Source organism: Lynx rufus, unplaced genomic scaffold (genome assembly GCF_022079265.1).
Source record: "Lynx rufus isolate CCGP_SWC_20201006 ecotype Redwood Valley unplaced genomic scaffold, mLynRuf1.p SCAF_1, whole genome shotgun sequence".
Classification (NCBI taxonomy): Eukaryota; Metazoa; Chordata; class Mammalia; order Carnivora; family Felidae; genus Lynx; species Lynx rufus.
In genome coordinates, this window is record NW_025814823.1 from 28,030,600 (window position 1) to 28,049,497 (window position 18,898).

Consider the following 18,898-nt stretch of genomic DNA (forward strand, 5'->3'; position numbering starts at 1 on the left):
AGCCACGGCGGACAAATAAGGCCAGGGAGGAAGGAGCGGGGTGGCCAGTCAAGGTCCTCCAGCCTCAAGGTCCTTTAACGTGTTCACGCCCCAAAGGTCGAAACTCCTCTCTGCAAGATGCAGGATAAGCATCAGGCTCAGGAGTGACTCCCGGCCCTTTGCGAATCTTCCTGAGCATGCGTAATGTGGCCAGCTTCTGGCAATATCAAACAACTAGCCACGTGATGACACGAAGAGCAGGGATGAGCAGAGCTCGCTCACTTGTTCATTACACTGGTTCTTCCTTCCACTGGGCACCTACTGTGTGCCTGTCACTGGAGAGGGAAACTAAACATCACACAGCCCCATCCTTGGAAAGTTCACGCCATGCTCCTGCAATGGATGTACCGAATGACAGGGGTGAATAACGAGGCCCTGGGCGAGCACAGGAGAAGCTCCTAACCCAAAGGTGGGCAGGCGGGCATCAGTAGGGGCCTGCTTTAGCAAGTAAGGACTGTGCTGAAATTTGAAAGACAATCAGAGAACTAACTACACAAGAAAGGCCTGGAATAGCAGGTAAAAGACTAGGCGCAAACACCCATCTTTCATTCATCCATCCATCCGTTCCACAAAGTTTATTGATGGCCGCTAGGGGCCAGGCATCCTGTGCGGTGCTGAGGGTGCTGTGTTTCTGGGAGAGATACCATCTGTGCCCTCACTTGCCTTGGATCACAGCAGGGAAGTAGAGTGGGGAAGGGCACAGCTAGGTTAGGGAGCTTCTAGCATTTTACTGTGGCGGGGCCTCTGAGCACAGGCTGAGCACAGAGTGATGGGACGGCATACAAGATAATGAGGCTGGAGAGGCAGGGGTGAGAATGAGGTTTCCAGAACATAAAAGAGTTTGTGTTATGTGTCCAGCAGCTCAGACTTTATCCTGTTGGTTTCAGCGGTCCTGTAGGACTACAGGATGGGGTGGCCACTTGCAGTGACCCAGGCAAGAAACAATGACAGCGACACCTGGGTTAAGGTGACAACAACAGTGACTGGGTGGAGAGAAGTCACTGAAGGTTTTGTAAGGAGGCAGAACCCACAGGACGGGGGCGAGACAAAGAGTTGGTAATGGAGAGTGTAAGACCATCTTCTGGCTTGTGGTTGGGGTGATGGAGATGATGGTCTGGTCCTTCACCATGAAAGGGTTCGATGAGATAAGAAGCAGGTACAGACACTGAGAGGAAGAGTTCCAGAGTCCTCCAAAACTTTCTGATGAATATGAGCCTCATGCTTTAGAGTTATTACCATTTTTACTCCTATCACCACCACCACCATCACCACCCAAGGTTCTCAAAAGGTAAAGATTAGGGGCGAGGGAAGCACCCTAGTGATGAGGAAGCTAGGTGCAAACAAAACTCTCTCGGACCCGAAATCTCAAAAAGTTCAGGCAAACCTGTGTCATCACTTTGGCTACAGACTGCTCTCTGCAACTTTCAAAACCCACCTTTTCCACCACACAGACTTGCTCCTACTTCTCAAATATAGTCACTTAAATTCACCAGAGGCTTCCCTGTACCCCAGTGGCTCTCACCTCTTCTTAGGATGCTATCCTGGTCCCAGGTGCTATCTCCGTTCCCACCCTGAAGCCTTCTTTTAAAGACAGGCCAGCCCTTTTCAGGGGGGATTTCTGAAATCACAAAGTCTACTCCCGAACTACCAACGCTTCTCATTTATTTTTTTGAACAAGGTCCCCAAGTGATTCCTAAGATCAGGCAGGTTTGGGAGGCTGTTCTAGGGAACAACATTCTCTCCACTTCCACAGGTTGTATTTCCCCCAGGATGAGCCACTTTGGGGGAGCAACCCAATCTATCCTTTGCCACTTCCCCTTCCAGCCAAGGACCCTCAGTTTTATTCATTTCTAAAACTGTAGCTCAAGATCCCAAGCCACAAAATGAGATGCTGTCTTCCAGGCATGTCTTTCCTTACCAACTCCAAATAGCTTTTCTTCCATCCTGGGGTACTTCTAGCACAAAGATAGGCCCACCTCTGCTGGTGCCACTCACTGTTATTTCCTCTGGCAAACTCTTCTACCTTTTGCCCTGGGTCTCCCTGAGATTGAGCACACCACAGCCAATAGCCTATTGCTGGCTACAAGGCAGTAGATGGCCTTGGTTTTGTAGGAAAATTCTGTGGGTCTTACTTCAGCTTTCCCATAACAACAGCTTTCATAAATGCTAGATATGATTGGGGTCGATGGAATTGCAGTTCCCAAAACTGTTATGGTGTAGATGAAATCCCATTGGAAAACCACTACATGACTAACATCTTGATTTGGGAACACCAGTGCCCCCAAACCCCAAGTTTCCTTGTGGGTTTACAAGAAATTTTCTTGGGATACATACATACTCATATACAAAGGCAAAGCGATAATGAATGGGGTTTAATTTTTCCCCTCGCGTTTGTTATGTGTGTATTTCACGAAAAAACCAATTGAGATATAATGGCTATATAACAACCGTCACGATTACAACTTCATAAATATTTAAGATCTACTCAAATTTTAATTGATTTCTTATGTACTTTAATTTTAAAAGTGCAAATAGTCTTCTTATTATAATTGACATAGGAATTCTAAAGGATCACCTCTCTATTTGGAGAAAACAACCATTTAATCTGATAAACTTTTTGGCTTTAATGTTCTTGAATCCATAAAATCCACTAAAAACTGTGCAGATGACAGTCAAGGTTCATTCAAAGATCACAGATGTGGAGCTGTATATGCCTAAACAAACCTTTGAAAGTTCCCCCATAAGATGCATGCTGTTAAATCTACTTTTAAATTTCTCTCTCTCCTGGAATCCAGATAATCCTAAAGTACTTTAACTTTTAGAAAATGAAATCTTAGTCATTCAAATTTTTCATAGATTTATGTAACAAAGTCAACTCTGCTCATAGAGTGAGCCCACTCCTGCCTAAACAGGGTTTAGTGAGTATCGGAGGCTGGTCACTGCCCCTTAGAATGAAGCCTCTCCTCTTCCCAGTTACGGGAAACCCCCTTCCTCAAGCCTGGGTGCAAATGGCAACTCAGCTAGAGACGATACGGTGCAGCCTCCCTTGCAGCAAGATGTGGTCGTATGAGTAAGTCCCAGCCAACAGGATGCTGCTAGAAGTGACGGCATATAAGCTCCCAGGGACCACATTTGCCTTCTCTCTCTCCCTGGAAATATCAACAAATGGAAAAGCCAACCTGGACCAAGAGATGGCAGGTATGGAAGGTACCAGCTGAGGATGGGGGAGCCTCCCTGCTAGCCCTGGACTGCTCACCCGGATTATTGCACAAACTTCTGTCTTATTGAGTTATTGAGTGAGGGTCCTCTTTGTTACAACAATGTAGACTGTGCTACGTAACAATGAATATTTCCTTAGGGATCAAAGCACTGAAAATCCGTGGGTACACCATTCCTTTTTTTTAGGTTGATTTATTTATTTTGAGAGAGAGAGAGCATGAGCAGGGGAGGGCCAGAGAGACAGGGAGAGAGAGAATCACAAGCAGGCCTCGCACTGTTCAGCACAGAGCCCAAGCCAGGGCTCAGTCTCACAAACCATGAGATCATGGCCTGAGCTAAAACCAAGAGTCGCACGCTCAACCAACTGAACCACTCAGGCACTCCGAGGGTACACTGTTCTTAATATGAGGAGACAGTTTTATTTACACTGTGAATCTTACAGGAGATGAGACCAAATATGCACTGATACTCAGGGAATAAAGTAAGAATTCCAGGTAAGAATTAATTGTTCAATAATGGTGGTTCTGGTTTTACTCCCCATTTCCCACTAAGCTTTTGGAAGCTCAAAGTGGCTCAGTCAGTTGAGCGTCCCACTCCAGTTCAGGTCACGATCTCAGAGCTTGTGAGTTCGAGCCCCACGTTGGGCTCTGTGCTGACAGCTTAGAGCCTGGAGCGTGCTTCTGATTCTGTGTCTCCCTCTCTCTGCCCTTCCCCTGTTCATACTCTCTCTCTCTCTCTCTCTCAAAAATAAATAAACATTAAAAAAAAGAATATGCCAACAAGATAGTTTATTGGTAGTCATTACCATCTTTGGCTTTTCTGCAATGAAATTAGAGAGTTTTATAAAATGATACTTAAATAAGCCAGAGCCATGTTTTCAGTTCACATTACAGGCCTGCCTCTAGGTAGTTTATAAGCTATGTTAAGGCAGAAACCTGAGGAAAGCATGTCTAAAGGAAGAAGCCTGGACGGAGATAATTTTCAACAAAAATTATCTGTATTACTGTATCTGTGTTGGAGCCTTATAGCCTCTGGCTATAATATTAATAATTATCCATTATAACATTGGTTAAGACATCAGATAAATGAGAACCAGGCTACTAACACTGTGGCTTTATGAGTTGGTCAATGACCCATGTTTATTTAAAAATCTTAGCTCAGAGTTCCAGAAGTCATTTATCATTTATTTGTTCTTTTCCTTCATTCTTGAGACTACATTATGTGTGACGTAGTCAAAGGTGAGCAAAAGAGCTGCACTTCTTGTCCTGATGGAGCCTGCACCTTCGTTCCACGATCTCTAAACACTTCTGATTATATGGCTTTTTGGGGGAAAATGTCTTAATGCTCCCAAACACTGATATTTATTAATGTAAGTATTAAATAAAATAGTCCTGTATATTAGGTACATTATAGAATAGTCACAAAAATGTTTTAAAAGCTAGTATTAAAAAAATCCATATACATGTAGGGGGCGCCCGGGTGGCTCAGTCGGTTAAGCGTCCAACTCTTGATTTCGCTCTCCGCTCGTGATCTCATCTCGGATCAAGCCCCACACTGGGCTCCACGCTGAGCAAGGAGTCTACTTAAGATTCTCTCTCCCTCTCTCTCTGAACCTCTCCCCCACTCATGCACACGCGCTCTCTCTCTCTCTCTCAAAATAAATAAATAAATATTTTGAAAGAAACCTTAAAATAAATAAATAAAAAAATAAAGTCATATATGTGTAAATCTTCATGCTGCCTTCCCACATCGGGGGGTGGGGGGTGGGGAGAGGGGTTATCTTGAATGCACTGAACAGCCCACATTAATCTCTCTCCTCCATATCATTCTTTCAAATACTTTTCAAAGTAAGTTTCGGGATGGTTTTTCACAAACAGGTACTCAATGGGAAATCAACAACTGGACACACTAAAATCGAAAGCCAAGGGGCGCCTGGGTGGCTCAGTCAGTTAAGCGGCGACTTCGGCTCAGGTCACGATCTCGCGGTGAGTTCGAGCCCCGCGTCGGGCTCTGTGCTGACTGCTCAGAGCCTGGAGCCTGTTTCAGATTCTGTGTCTCCCTCTCTCTCTGCCCCTCCCCCGTTCATGCTCTGTCTCTCTGTGTCTCAAAAATAAATAAATGTTAAAAAAAAAAATTAAAAAAAATAAAATAAAATCGAAAGCCAAGCCACAGCCCTGAGTGCTCAGAATGTACATTTAGTGCATACACACATGGTTTTCCACGGGGACCGGCCGGGAGACCTAAGGACCAAGGGCCCCCCACTCAGGCCCGAGCTCACCACTCCACTCCTCAGGCTGGCAGAGGCCAGAAAGGCTGCCAAAGCTGGAAACAAGAATTGCTTTATAAATTGGACACCATATTTGTACTAGTGTTTTCTTTATTGTCATAGACTGTTATGATAGACTTTGTAAATTGTGGTTGGTAGGGCTGGATCGCTAAGAGGCTTTCAGAGTTCTGTGCTAAAGGGGAAAAAAAGCCAAGAAAGCCCAGCCACAAACAAAAAAAAAAGGGAGAAAAACAGCATTACTTGTCTGACCAAAGACAGGCTAGGTAAACACCGCTTTTGCACACATATAATGTAATATTGTGCTTATGTCTAGCATTTGTTACCACTGGATGGGTTGATCTTTCAATAATGATTGCAGCCTCACATGTAATTTTCTTTTACGGGTTCACTCAATATCTGTGTTAGAACTAAAACTGAGATACAGACCTACTTATGGATGCCTGATGCCTCCATTCTATTTTCAGCATTGGCAAGAGAAATGAGAAGTCTGATTATTTTGGCAGGATGTGGAGAATGTCGTATTAACCAGTAATCTTCATCAAAGGATAACACAGCCGGCAAATCACTATTTGGCGAAAGTAAGAGAAGGCTAAGTCTTGGGGTACAGGAGAAGTTATGGCAAAGTGCCTAGCATGGTATGCGCACTTAATAAACGTGGCTTGATTCTTTTTTTTTTTAATTAAAAAAAAATTTTTTTTAATTTATTTTTGAGACAGAGCGTGAGCGGGGGAGGGGCAGAGAGAAAGGGAGACACAGAATCCGAAGCAGGCTCCCGGCTCTGAGCCGTCAGCACAGAGCCCGACGCGGGGCTCGAACCCACAGACTGTGAGATCACGACCTGAGCCGAAGTCGGACGCTCAACCGACGGAGCCACCCGAGCGCCCCAAACACGGCTTGATTCTAATCATACGGTATGGAGAACACTCATCTCCTTCCTAAGCAGTCTCTTGTCTGGGGGAAGAAATGGCATTTTCCACCTCCAAACACACATTGGTATGTTATGACGGCTCCTTACTCTTTAAAAAGGATTGTCTGTGTGTAGTGTTATTACCCATGAATAATGGGTAAAACCTTATAGCACAGCAACAAAAAATGCGCTATTAACAATAAAGTTCTACTCATCCTCTGAGTCATACTAATCTGTAAATACAATGCAAACTGTGTGCCTTTCATAAGAAGAGTTGATCATTCTTGTCTGCCCACAAATCTTTCTCCTTTGGCTTGCCAGCTACTGAAGCGCTAAGATGAGTTTTACTTATTTGGAACGAGGCACCATGTCTCCAACAGGCTCCTAAAATAGTGAAAATTCTGCCATTGTTGCTCATTTTAAGTACAGACTGGCTTGTCCTACTATCTAGGCAGTCACTTGGAAAGCTCAAAGGAAATGGGACAGTGAGCAGGTAAGTTCTGAGGGGGCAGCTGGGGGCAGAAAAGTCCACCGGAGCTGCGGAAGGCGTGGGACTGCCAGAGAGTAGAGAGTAGCCATTGGCCACCCAGTACTCTCTCCAGCTGGGATTTGTTTTCACCTTGGACATGAAGTAAGGCTATCACTTTTCAAAAATAGTAAACAAATCCTCCCAGTACTAGTTTTGAATAATTCAAACGATGCCCACTTATTTAAAACAATGTTATATTATACTAAATTGAATACACACATGCACACCTCCAGTAAGGTCTACTTTAAGGTGTTTGGTCTCTTTCTCAGGTCAGGACTTTGCATAGTTACGTCTTTACCTTGTAAATACCCACGTAGAGTTTTCTACTTTAATCTCCATAAGCTTTGTCCATGCCTTGCTAAGTTTATTTTTAGGGCTCTTTAAAAATTACAAACGGAATCTTTCTTTTGTGTTTTCTTTGTCTTTCCTTTTTTTTTTTTTTTTAAAGATTTTATTTTTGAGCAATCTCCACACCCAATGTGGGGCTTGAACCTGCAACTCCAAGATCAAGAATCACACGCTCCACTGACTGAGCCAGCCAGGCACTTTTATATTTTCTAATTCTCCTGTTTTGTGTTTTCTAATTCTTGTTTGAAATAGGGACAGCTACTGATTATTACTTATTAATTTTTACAAACTGATTTATTTGGCTTGCAGCCTTTTGGTCCTTTTGAATTTTCCCAAGTATACAATCAGCATATGCAAATTTTGCCTTTTCCATATCTGTGTGTGTATACTCACATATGCTTTCTGACTTCATTCTCTTGTATAATTACAGTAGCTAGTATTCTGAACAATGTTAAATAATGCGGGGACACTAGGCATCTTTGTTGTGTCCCTGACTTTAAGAAAATGTTTCTGTTTTTCATCATTAGCTACCTTTTAGTTTGAGGTATTTAGAAAAACATCAAGAATCCATCTGGTTCTGTTTTCTAATGGATTTTAAGCATCAGAAAGAAATGCGAAATTTTGTCAACCACTTCTTAGTATCTACGAGATGCTAATGTTTTTCTCTTTTGACTGGTTAAGATGAACCACACTTGCATTCTCCTAAATAAATGTTAATGCTATCTGTTCTTCTTTTTTTTTTAATTGTTTTGTAAATGTTTCTTTATTTTTGAGAGACAGAAAGAGACAGAGTGCAAGCGGGAGAGGGGCAGAGAGAGAGGGAGACACAGAATCTGAAACAGGTTCCAGGCTCTGAGCTGTCAGCACAGAGCCCGATGCAGGGCTCAAACTCACAAACCATGAGATCATGACCCGAGCCAAAGTCGGACGCTTAACTGACTGAGCCACCCAGGTGCCCTTATCTGCTCTTCCTAATATTTTTTATTTTCAAAATTATCATGGCTGATCTCATTCTTCCAGGAAAACAAAACAAAACAAAACAAAACAACCTAAGGATAATTTTTAAGAACGAGGACACCTGTGAAATTAAAAGCTTATCTCTTCATTGTAAGGAGTTACAATATAAGTCAGTTCACACACAAAATAAGGAGACAAGCACTTACCTAAGCAGAATTACCTTAATTAGGGGTTTGGTTTTTAACTAATAGATTACCCCCTCGTACATGTAAATCATTGTTTATAGATAGTTTGCTCAACATTGGGGAGATAGGATAAAAAGCAAGCCAATGAAAATAAAACATAAAATGAAACAAAAATATGAACAGACTAACTCTGAAAGTAAGATGCAAACAGAATCTATAAACATCATGTTTAATTTTTTTTCTTCCTTTCTCTTTCTTGTTCTTTTCTTTCTGATGCATGAAATAATGATGTGAGTTGGAAACTGGTGGTATCTTAGATTTGACAAAATACAGCAAATATCAGCTTTATGGGTCACATAAAACAGCTTCATCTCCCTACTTCTACCTCCGAGACACTCTTTTCTAAAAATGCTATTACTAGGGGCATGTGGGTGGCTCAGTCATTTGAGCACCCGACTCTTGATTTCATCTCAGGTCATCATCCCAGGGTCGTGGGATCGAGACCTGCGTCAGGCTCTCAGGCTCTGCGCTGACAGCATGGAGCCTGCTTGGAATTCTCTCTCTCCCTCTGTCTTTGCCCCTCCCCAGCTTGCACACATGTGTGCACACACTTTCTCTCTCTCTCTCTCAAAATAAATAAATAAACATTAAAAAAATGCTATTACTCTACTGGAGTTTTTAAAAAATAAACTAAGTTAAAATTCAATTTAGATTTAAGGAGTTTGAGACCTTTAGGATTTACTTGAAGATGATCAGAAATAGACCAGGGAGCTGCAAACTAGAGACTGGGATATATGGGTACATGTAAGAATCCACACAGATGTGCATGCTAGAATTCACTGGAGTCACTGGGTTCTCCCCAGTTTTTGGTGGAGTCAGTCTGTAAAATAATTCCAAGGCTGCAAAATTCTCGAGTGACTCTATTCAGAAAAGTAGGACGCACAGTTATGACAGTTATGACAGTGTTTCTCACTTAGAGCTGTCGATGTAAGAGAAGTCACTGGTCTTCTCCAACCCCATCTCCTCCCTTCTCACCCAGCTCTCCCAGAAAAAGAGAAAATGGACGCAGTTTCCACCTTGGGCGCCACATCAGTTCCTGCTCTGCTCGCTTTACCTCCTCACCCCAGATGACAACAATGGACCAGTTACAAGCATTTTTAACAGAGTCCTGGATCAACAGATGTGGACCAGGAGAGTCTGCCAATACAAAACCAAATGTAAAGGCAACAGCAGCAAGTCCTGTACGCTGAGGGAAAGGTTTCCAGGGCGGGGAATTCACACTAGCAAACTGACCCATGGACCACCACAAGCTATCTTTGCTGTCCTTCAATGTATGAATTTAAATGCCTCCTCTTAGAAAAGGAAAGAAAGGATAGGAAAGGGACGAGTCTGTGCATGAAAGTCTCTGGTCACTACAACAAGCCACTAACAGCTTCAAAAGAATTCTGCTCGTCTCTTAAAAACCATTCTCTTTAGCTCTTTTACAAATTATGAAAATGAAAAAGAACAAAGTCAACAGCACTTAGCCAGTATTAATTTTCAGCAATAGCAGGGTCAGTGCAGGCCCTTGACTCAGATCCTCATATGGACTCACCTTTTGTACAGCTGCCCGGAAGGCCTGTTTAATGCTCTTACACGAATCAGGTATTAATTTTGTGTCTTGACTCTCCAGAGTTGTGTCTTGCAAATCTGCGTTTTCGTGGAGTTTGAAAATTCTATTAATGCAGTGAGTGTCATCTTCCGATATTCTATTAGGATCCATCTGAGGGGAGAAGAAAAAAGACAGGATACAGAGAAATTATCTTCGATCGTTCTGCTATTTAATAAAGTGTGGCTGACTTCAGGACACAAAATTCACTCTTGCAAGAGTCTTTATGTCCCCAACAATTAATAATTAATACAGTCATCCTCGGTGTTGGTGAAACATTGACTTCTAATTCATTTTTATGAGTAGCTATGATTCACAACACAAGTACACACATGTGATTCATGGGGAAATTATTAAAATTGTCTGGCAATGAAAGTCCTCATAGAAGGAAGGAGCATCAAGGAAAATCACACGTGGTCAGTGCAGGTAGAGAAGTTTTGGTCTGTAAGTCATACACAGCATTGCTAGATGGGATGATGAAACCCACTAGGATATTCAAAGCACGAAGCTTACGAAACCAGGCAAAATTAACACCATCTTTAGCCACCATGTTTGGCCTTTTCCCGTAATCAATGTATATTTTTTAATCAGCCAAGGAAGGAGGGAGAAATCCATTGCCCAAAACCTAAAGGCAGAAGCAAATTTCCCTTTTTGTTGAAACTCTCATCAATATTTCTTCACCTGGAGTAGTGCGTTTGTCAGGGGGTGTGTCCCATGGGATAAGGAGGGCTGCTTGGGGCGAACGGGCTGTATGGACAGATGCTGGGGAGGGGACATGCTAAAATTTCTATAATGTGAGGGACTGTCCCTCCCAAAATATCCATCCCCCTTGAATTGTTAGCTGGTTTTCTGTCTAAACAGTTCAAGTATTACTCTCCTCTTGAAATTGTCTCCTCCTGGGGCTCTGACGAGCCTTTGTAGCGGTTTCAGCTGCCAGGTAAAGGGTAGAGAGAATTAGCCATCAGTTGTTTCAATAACACTTGCTTAATTTATTGTCCTCTTCTTTCAAAAGTTCAAGGTACCTCATGAGCATTTGCTTATTAATAGGTATAGACGGGATGAAAAAAGGAAGAATTATAGAAGTTTATAATATGAGCTCCATCAATTAATACCAGGTCTCTCATTGCCTGATTTACCTTTTTTAAAGTAATCAAAAAGATGTGCAGGTTTACTAACCAACCATCAGACATAAACTAGAAAGTACTCTCTCCATATCTGAGATTCTCAAATGAAATAATAAGCCTTCAACAAATGTGCACCCACTAATACAAATTTTATTATTTCAGTCTTGCATATATAATAAGATTATCTATAATCCTGGGAGAGGTGTCATTCATGAAGCAAAACTATTTGCAATCCATATTTATTTTTCATATTTTCTTTAGAGGTGCTGGGGTGGCTCAGCCGGTTAGGCGTCCGACTTCGGCTCAGGTCACAATCTCGCAATTTGTGAGTTTGAGCCCCATGTGGGGCTCTGTGCTGACAGCTCGGAGCCTGGAGCCTGCTTCGGATTCTGTGTCTCTCCCTCTCTCTCTGCCCCTCCCCTGCTCACACTCTGTCGGTCTCCAAAGTAAACATTAAAAACAATTAAAATAATTAGTACAGATCAGAATATGTGAGTTTTTATATAAGGAAAGCTTTTCAATCTCACTTTTTTAAAAAGCTCACTCATGCCGATCAGTTTCCCACAAAATCAGGGACGCCTGGGCAGCTGATGTGAAGGGTCACTCGGTTGAGACCTCAAGAAAGAAGAATGATGCCAAGACCTAGTTGGCTCGCCACCAGAAAATCGCTGAGCTACAGGAACAGGGCGGTGTTAGCGGGGAAACGCCTGGGGAGCCTAGAACTGGTTGAGCTCCAGACCTGCTGACCAACTAAGTGCCATCACACAGAAGCCGCAGTGACGGATGCTGCCTCCACTTCAAGTCCAGTCCAAACACCTGTAGCTTCACGGGCTCCCCTGGAGCTCGTTAGAAATGCAGAATCTCAGGTCCCTGGTACGCTGCCTGGGGATCTGCGTCCTAACTAGACCCCAGGCCCTCTCTACGTATGTGAACATTTGACCAGAAATGCTTTCAAATACCAAACGTGCAAATACAGATGTTCTGCTATTAAAATGTCCCAAAATTTCTCGGACACGAATTTTTTTTTTTTTTTTTTTTTACAAGTCATGCCGGCTGGTACAAAAATATTGTGACAGTAATAATGGTTAATGATTCGATGCAAAGAAATGTAACACAAAGATTTTGTTCCCTCTCTCTGAGCAAGTCTCCACACCCAGGTGCCAACCTCAGCCAATGGAACCCACATCCCTCAGGGTAAGAGCCAACTGGCTCTCTCTGCAAGGGCTTCGAATGTTCAGCTGAGAACCACGGTTCAGAAGGTAACACAAGAGCTAAAACATAGATCAAAGCGATCAATTGTTTTCCCAAAAGAAGTGACGAAAGCATGGCATCGTTCATTTTGATAGAGTCATTTATTTTGTTTACTTCAGTTTAGAGCGTATGTTAGGAATGTCTTGTTCCAGGGTTTTGTAGCCCTCCCTTCCCAGAAATGGAGACCAGGAGAAAAGAGAGGAGTTGAGGCATGGGGGTGGGCTGACCACACACACCAGTGAGGGTCTCTGGTCTGGAGTCTCTGTGCTGGAAAGACTGCTAGCAAGGGGTGGGATTGGTGTCCAGAGCTGGACACCCCAGGGCTCATCCAGTGGCTCCAGCAACCACTCTCTTACCCCACACCCTCTCTCCAGACACCATGGTCTGGATAGAGAATTTGCGCGACTACATAAAAAGTGCTACTTTTTAGCCTAGTTTAGCTACTCCTTAGCTGACTTACATATTTGCAAATTTCTAGCATCCTGAATCATTTGAAAAGCTTCTTCAGCAAACGAAACATGCCAGGCACTGGGCTAGATGCTGCTGATAATGTAGTGAGCACAACAGGCAGTCTTTACCTTCTTGAACTTAACTACACTCAACAAAGGAACACAGAAGCTCATCCAAAAAAAAAAAAAAAAATCACAGTGAACTGGGTTACAAATGAATTCATTATACCTAGAAATGTCTGAACACATTATATAAATCTTGAATATCTGATTTAAGAGACTTCTAAATGCATTTACCAGATAATGTAGTTCATATGAAGTGAGACTCTTTAAAAAAAAAAAACAACTTCCTAGAAATGTAATCATTTGTAGGGTTAAATGAGGCAGGATGCTTGACATTTGTGCTACTTTGTTATCTGTTTTTTCAAACAGGCGCCTGCACACCTCGACATCAGAGTTGCGGTAGGGATTGCTCCCTTGTTTGGGTAACAACAGCCAGGGAGGTTGGTGTGCACACTGGGGGTTGGGGGAAGGAGTTAAAAGGGCAACAGAGATTGCGTTTTCTGAAAAGCTTATCTTGTAGCTAACCTCCAAACTTTGAATATGGTTATGTGGATTAAAAGAAGAGAAACAAAACGCACATACATTTTACAAGCAACTTTTTGCAAGGTTTTCTTCTTCTCCTTTTTCTCCTTCTCCTTCTTCTTCTTCTCCTTCTTCTCCTTCTTCTTCTTCGCAAACCAAAGTATGAATACTATGTGGTAAATATATAGCACAAACCACATGCTATTTTTTTCTTTGGCAACATTGGTAGAGGAAAAGCCAATCTAGTCTAGATCTAGTGCTTTTTTTTTTTTTCTTTTCAATCTGGGCACAGGCAATCTGCAAACATCCAGGAGGCTGATTCATTTTTAACTATTCAATCATGAGTTGAGAATGGAAAAAACTTTTTAAACTCACTGTAATTTTTACACTCTTCTGGGCATTCTTCTCAAATGCATTTAAGGGCACCTGGGTGGCTCAGTCGGTTGAGCGTCCTACTCTTGATTTCAGTTCAGGTCATGATCTCGTGGTTGTAAGACTGAGCCCCTCATCAGGCTCAGTGCCAGCATGGAACCTGCTTAAGATTCTCTCTCTCTCTCTCTTTCTCTCTCTCTCTCTCTCTCTCTCCCTCTGCTCCTCCCCGCAAACCCCCCCCACACACACGCGCGTGCGCGAACTCTCTCTTTCACTTTCTCTCAAAATAAAATAAATACATAAAAAATAAAAATAACAATAAATGCATTTAAAACTAAATTCTACTTTTTTTTCTTGAGGAATTGCATAGCTACCCTGTCCCCACTTTAAACAAAAACAATAAAACTGGCTCCTTCTCATTTTTTACTGTAAACTGCAAACATATTACTTGACACAAAATGATTTCATTCTAATTCAGAGGTATTCAGAAACCCCAAGTCGTTGACACCCCCAACTTTAGTGGAAATAAAAAAAAATCTCTTATTTGGTACCAAGTTCTAACCTAAAGGAGCTGATATGAGTAAACATGTTAAATCAGTGACGGGTCAAACGGAGTCTATTCTCTTAGCTAGAACTTTGAAAAAAGTCCTCAGGCACACATAAAAGTAGGAAGAATTGTAGAATGGACTCCACAAACCCATCACCCAGCTTCAACAATTATCAACCCATGGCCAATCTTTTTTCATCTGTAGGAAACCACTTCTCTACCCCTAAAGCTCCCCACTTATTATTTTGAAGCACATTCCGGACATCTTAGCACTTCACTTGTAACTATTTCAGAATGTATCTCTAAATAATCAGGCCTCCTTTAGGTATCAGAGGTAGATACTATAACTCAGTAACTTCTTTCCTAAAGAAGATGCCCCTTTAAAAATGCAGTACAGGGGTGACTGGGTGGCTCAGTCAGTTGAGAGTTAGACTTTGGTTCAGGTCATGATCTCACAGTTCCTGAGTTCAAGCCCTGCATCAGGCTCACTGCTGTCAGCACAGAGACTGCTTCAGATCCTCTGTCCCCTCTCTCCTTGACCCTCCCCCACTCGTGTTCTCTCTCTCTCTCAAAAATAAATAAACATTTTTTAAAATGCAGTACAAAATGGGGTCCAGAGTAATGGTTAATATATTTTGCGTAAGTCTTTAAAAAAACCCCAATCTTTATGGCATTTAGGAAAACTGTACTTATGAAATCTGATGACATTAAATCTCCAAAATGAAAATTTTCTAGCTGGGCTTACTAATTTGCGTGGTTTTGTTGTTGTTGTTTTGTTTTGTTTTGGGAAAAATGGGGTTGAGGATTTCACTATCACCCATGTAATATCAAGACTGCTAAGTTATAATGAGCGATCATCAGACAGACCCTTTGGCCTGTCCAGACCATTGCCATTCTTACAGAAGCAGGTCACTCTTTTGTACATGGCCACACCCATCCATGGCTCCCGCCAATCTGAGCTGTTGCTGTTCCCTGAGCTCATTCATTGCCTACTGCTCTCTCAGTGCTTAACACTCACTTCACCATTACTGCTACGAAAATGCCATGTCCCTAAGGTGATAGAGAAGATAAAAAGTAGTAGACAACTTGTGCAGTCCCATCCTTTTTCTGAATTGTGCTGTCGTGTTTGACTAAGAATTTTAAGTCTTTTGTTAATAGGTCTCTCTAATGCCTGGCACCATGTGATGCACACAGTAGGTGGAGATTGTATGCTGAATTAAGGATTCTTAACACACACTCCACAGCATTTAATAGTCTCATCTGCAGTGTAGGTACTCAATATATACAGACTTTACATGTGGGGTGGCAGGAGAAAACTGGATGAGAAAATGGGTCATTCTCCACTGTAGCATACTCTGATGAAATAAAAAGCATTTTCCATCACTTCCCTATAGGTGGGTGTAATCTTTATAGCAAAAGTTGTGGGCTTTTTTTTTTTTTTAAGAAACAAATATCTTAATAGATAAAGATTACTTGTATTAATATACAAATACAAGTGTCCTCAAGTATGGCTCATCGTATCTCCACCTTTGTTTTAGTAGGTAAATCAAACTAGCTCTATAAAACACAAAACAGTGGATAATGAATATTAAACAAAAATCCCAGGATTACAAATAATGGAGTTCAAGACTCTGGCACATGTCAAAACCCATACACTCCAAGCAATGCCATGTTTTGATGCGTCCCATTTGGTTTGGTAATCACCTTTGAATCTGAAAACCAATGAAGTCCAAACCCAACTCTCTTTTCCCATAAAAAAAAAAAAAAAATGCACAGTCAGCCCTCCACTTCCTCTGAGAAAGAGTTCACAGCACCAGACAAGAACATTTGAATGAATCCAACCAACTGCACTGCAATTTCCAAGAAAACACAAGAGCATAAACCACCAGAAAGCATAATATTACAGATTTACCCCTTCCTTTCTACTATCTTTCACTGCAGTTCCCAGCCGTCTTTCTCATCTTTTAGAAGTTTAGTTGTCTGCTGGATTGTAGCGAGGCTGTATCAGGGGTGAGAACCTCACCACCATCACGCACCCCTGGCTTCCTTCTGCCGCCCACCTTAACGGGAGGGCACGTGATGCTCCCCTCTTCGTGCCCCCAGGCGCGAGCGGAGCCCGGGTCCTGCCACCAGGCTTCTCCGCCCATCTGGCGCCTTGGGCATCCCCCCCCGGGGTGCTCCAGCGGCTGCCTGCGGTGCATGCACCGCGACCTTCCGCTCTGCGCTCCCTTCCAGCTGAGCGGCCCGGAGCACACCTGCAAAGCAGCCAGCGCCGGGAACCAACCCCTCCAGGTGGTGGGCGGGAAGGGACAGGGTTGCGCTCATACCCCCCCCCCGCCCCCGCCCCAAGTGGACGTAAGTCAATCCTTAGCTCCTAGTGAGAAATGCAAGGATTTGGGGTTGGGGTGGGTGGGGAGTGTGCAATCATCCATTAGAGGTTAGCAGCCAATGCTGCGTCGCGGGGGAAATTCAAACGCACCAGGTCGGGACGAGCGAGCCCACGCTCCGCTCCCTGCGGGGCCCAGGCGGGCGCGGAGACCCGAGGCCCGCGCGCCCGGCCCCGCGCCAGGCTGGCCCCGAGCGGGGCGCACCCTCTTTAGAGTCCCTTTCCCCGCCGGAACTTGCAAGGTCTGGGGAGCCGAGCCGACGGCCAGCCTCAGTTTCCCACCTGCGCGGAACGGACGAGGTGGGCGGGCCCCCGGGGAGGCGGGCACTCACCTGCGCTCTGAAGTAGAGGAACAGGGCGACGCTGCAGACCACCTGGCCCAGCCCCAGTCCCAGGAAGGCCACGAACATGGAGCGCGAGGCGGCGGCGGGCGGGTGCGGCGCGGGCGGCGCGGGCGGCGGCGGGGCGTGCAGGGGGCCCTCGTGCGGGGCGCCGGGGCCGCCGCCGCCGCCCATCTCCTCCGAGCCGCGCAGGTACTTGGTGTAGTCTCGGCTGGCGCGGCGCATGGCGCTCGGCCCGCTGGCTGCGGCGCTCGCCTCCCTCGCTGGCTCCCTCCCTGGCTCCTCGGCCCGCGACCGAGCCTAAAGACGGCGCGGAGCCGGCGCGGGGCCAGGCGGGCCTCGACGTGCGGCGCTCAGAGCCGGGCGCTGCTCGGGGGGCGCGCGGGCGAGCGGGCTGGGCGCCCGGCTACCCCAACTCTTATAAACCGCTGGCGAGGGCTGGCCCCGGGAGCCAATCAGCCCCGGGCGAGGCTGCCTCTTCCACTCCCACCTCTGGCTCCCCTTCCTTCCTTTCTCCCTCCCTCGCTTTCTTACTCGCACTGAATGGCCTCCTCCCCATCACACACTGAGAGCATAAGCTGTGGGTTGCTCCGGCGGTGCCGGACGCCCCTCGCCCATCCTCAGCTGCCCCTCAGGGCCGGGCCGGATGCAGATAGTGCCTCAGTTAAGGATAGAGGATAAGGTGACATCACACACATTGCTCTGGCAGTTAGCATCCCTGAGCTTCAGTTTCTGCCAGAGGATGTAGAAAGTTGGACTTGGTGATCTCTGAAGTCCCTTCCCCCTCCGCTCACCCCAAAAGAAATTCACTAAGGAATATCCTTGAGGATCCTGAGGATACAGCCTCTATCATGCTTCCCAATATAGGTTCCGAATTATTTTGGCAGCCTTGGAAAACCAGAGCTCCCGTCCCAGATCCCTGCTTCTGCACCCTCAAAAAGTGGTTTTGATTAAGGCACGTTTTGAATGTGGGAGCAGAGAGCCTACAGGCACCGAGCCTGGCCTACAAAAGGGAACCGGTACGGAGAGAAGGGTAGGATCCGGTGCGCCTCGTATACAGGACCATGTATTACATTTCCACAGGGTTCGGCACATGCCATTCCTACCGCGCGGTGGTTATTTCCCTTCAGGATCCTGAAGGTAAGAGAGGCAGACACCAAGATGTAAGGAACCCCGGGAGAGCTAATCCACCTGTGCCTCGGGAAAGATGAATGTTACACAAGGTTGAAGGTGTCGTTAAATGTTAGTTTCATTGCTAAAGAAAACTTCCCAGGGTTTTTGTAAAAGCCGCTATTTAGAATTGGGCGCCTTGGTGAGAAACTGAAAATATGGACTAGACTCACAGATTCTGAGGCATCTTCAGCAGAAGGTAAGAGAAGGAGGTGCTGGACAATTTAGACACCTACAAAAATTCCACATTTGTGGGTGTTCTGCATCTCGTTAATACTTTTTAGTTTTGTGTCCTCTTTACCGTTCTGCAACGGGCACTCCTATAGGCAAGATTTATCACAAATGACACATCTGTAAGTTATTAAAGCTTGTGATCTCAGGTGAACACTTAGAACTCAGCACATGTTGAGGTGCCTAGGTGGGTCCGTCGGTTAAGCATCCGACTTTGGCCCAGGTCATGATCTTGTCATTCTGAGTTCGAGCCCCACGAGGATTCTGTGCTGACAGCTCGGAGCCTGGAGCCTGCTTCGGATTCTGTGTCTCCCTCTCTCTCT

The 18,898-nt window shown here is 44.6% G+C and overlaps 1 protein-coding gene across 1 annotated transcript in view; it reads right to left on the minus strand.

Moving 5' to 3' along the window:
* TNFSF11 (TNF superfamily member 11) overlaps positions 1–17,467 on the minus strand; it is a 32,585-nt gene extending 15,118 nt beyond the window's left edge. The window contains exons 1-2 of the mRNA XM_047080239.1: positions 17,166–17,467; positions 10,066–10,233 (exon numbers count right to left, since the gene is read on the minus strand). Coding sequence (XP_046936195.1) covers positions 10,066–10,233; positions 17,166–17,399 — 402 coding nt within the window. The 5' untranslated portion in view covers positions 17,400–17,467. The remainder of the gene's footprint in view (positions 1–10,065; positions 10,234–17,165) is intronic.
* Positions 17,468–18,898: the final 1,431 nt, after the last annotated feature.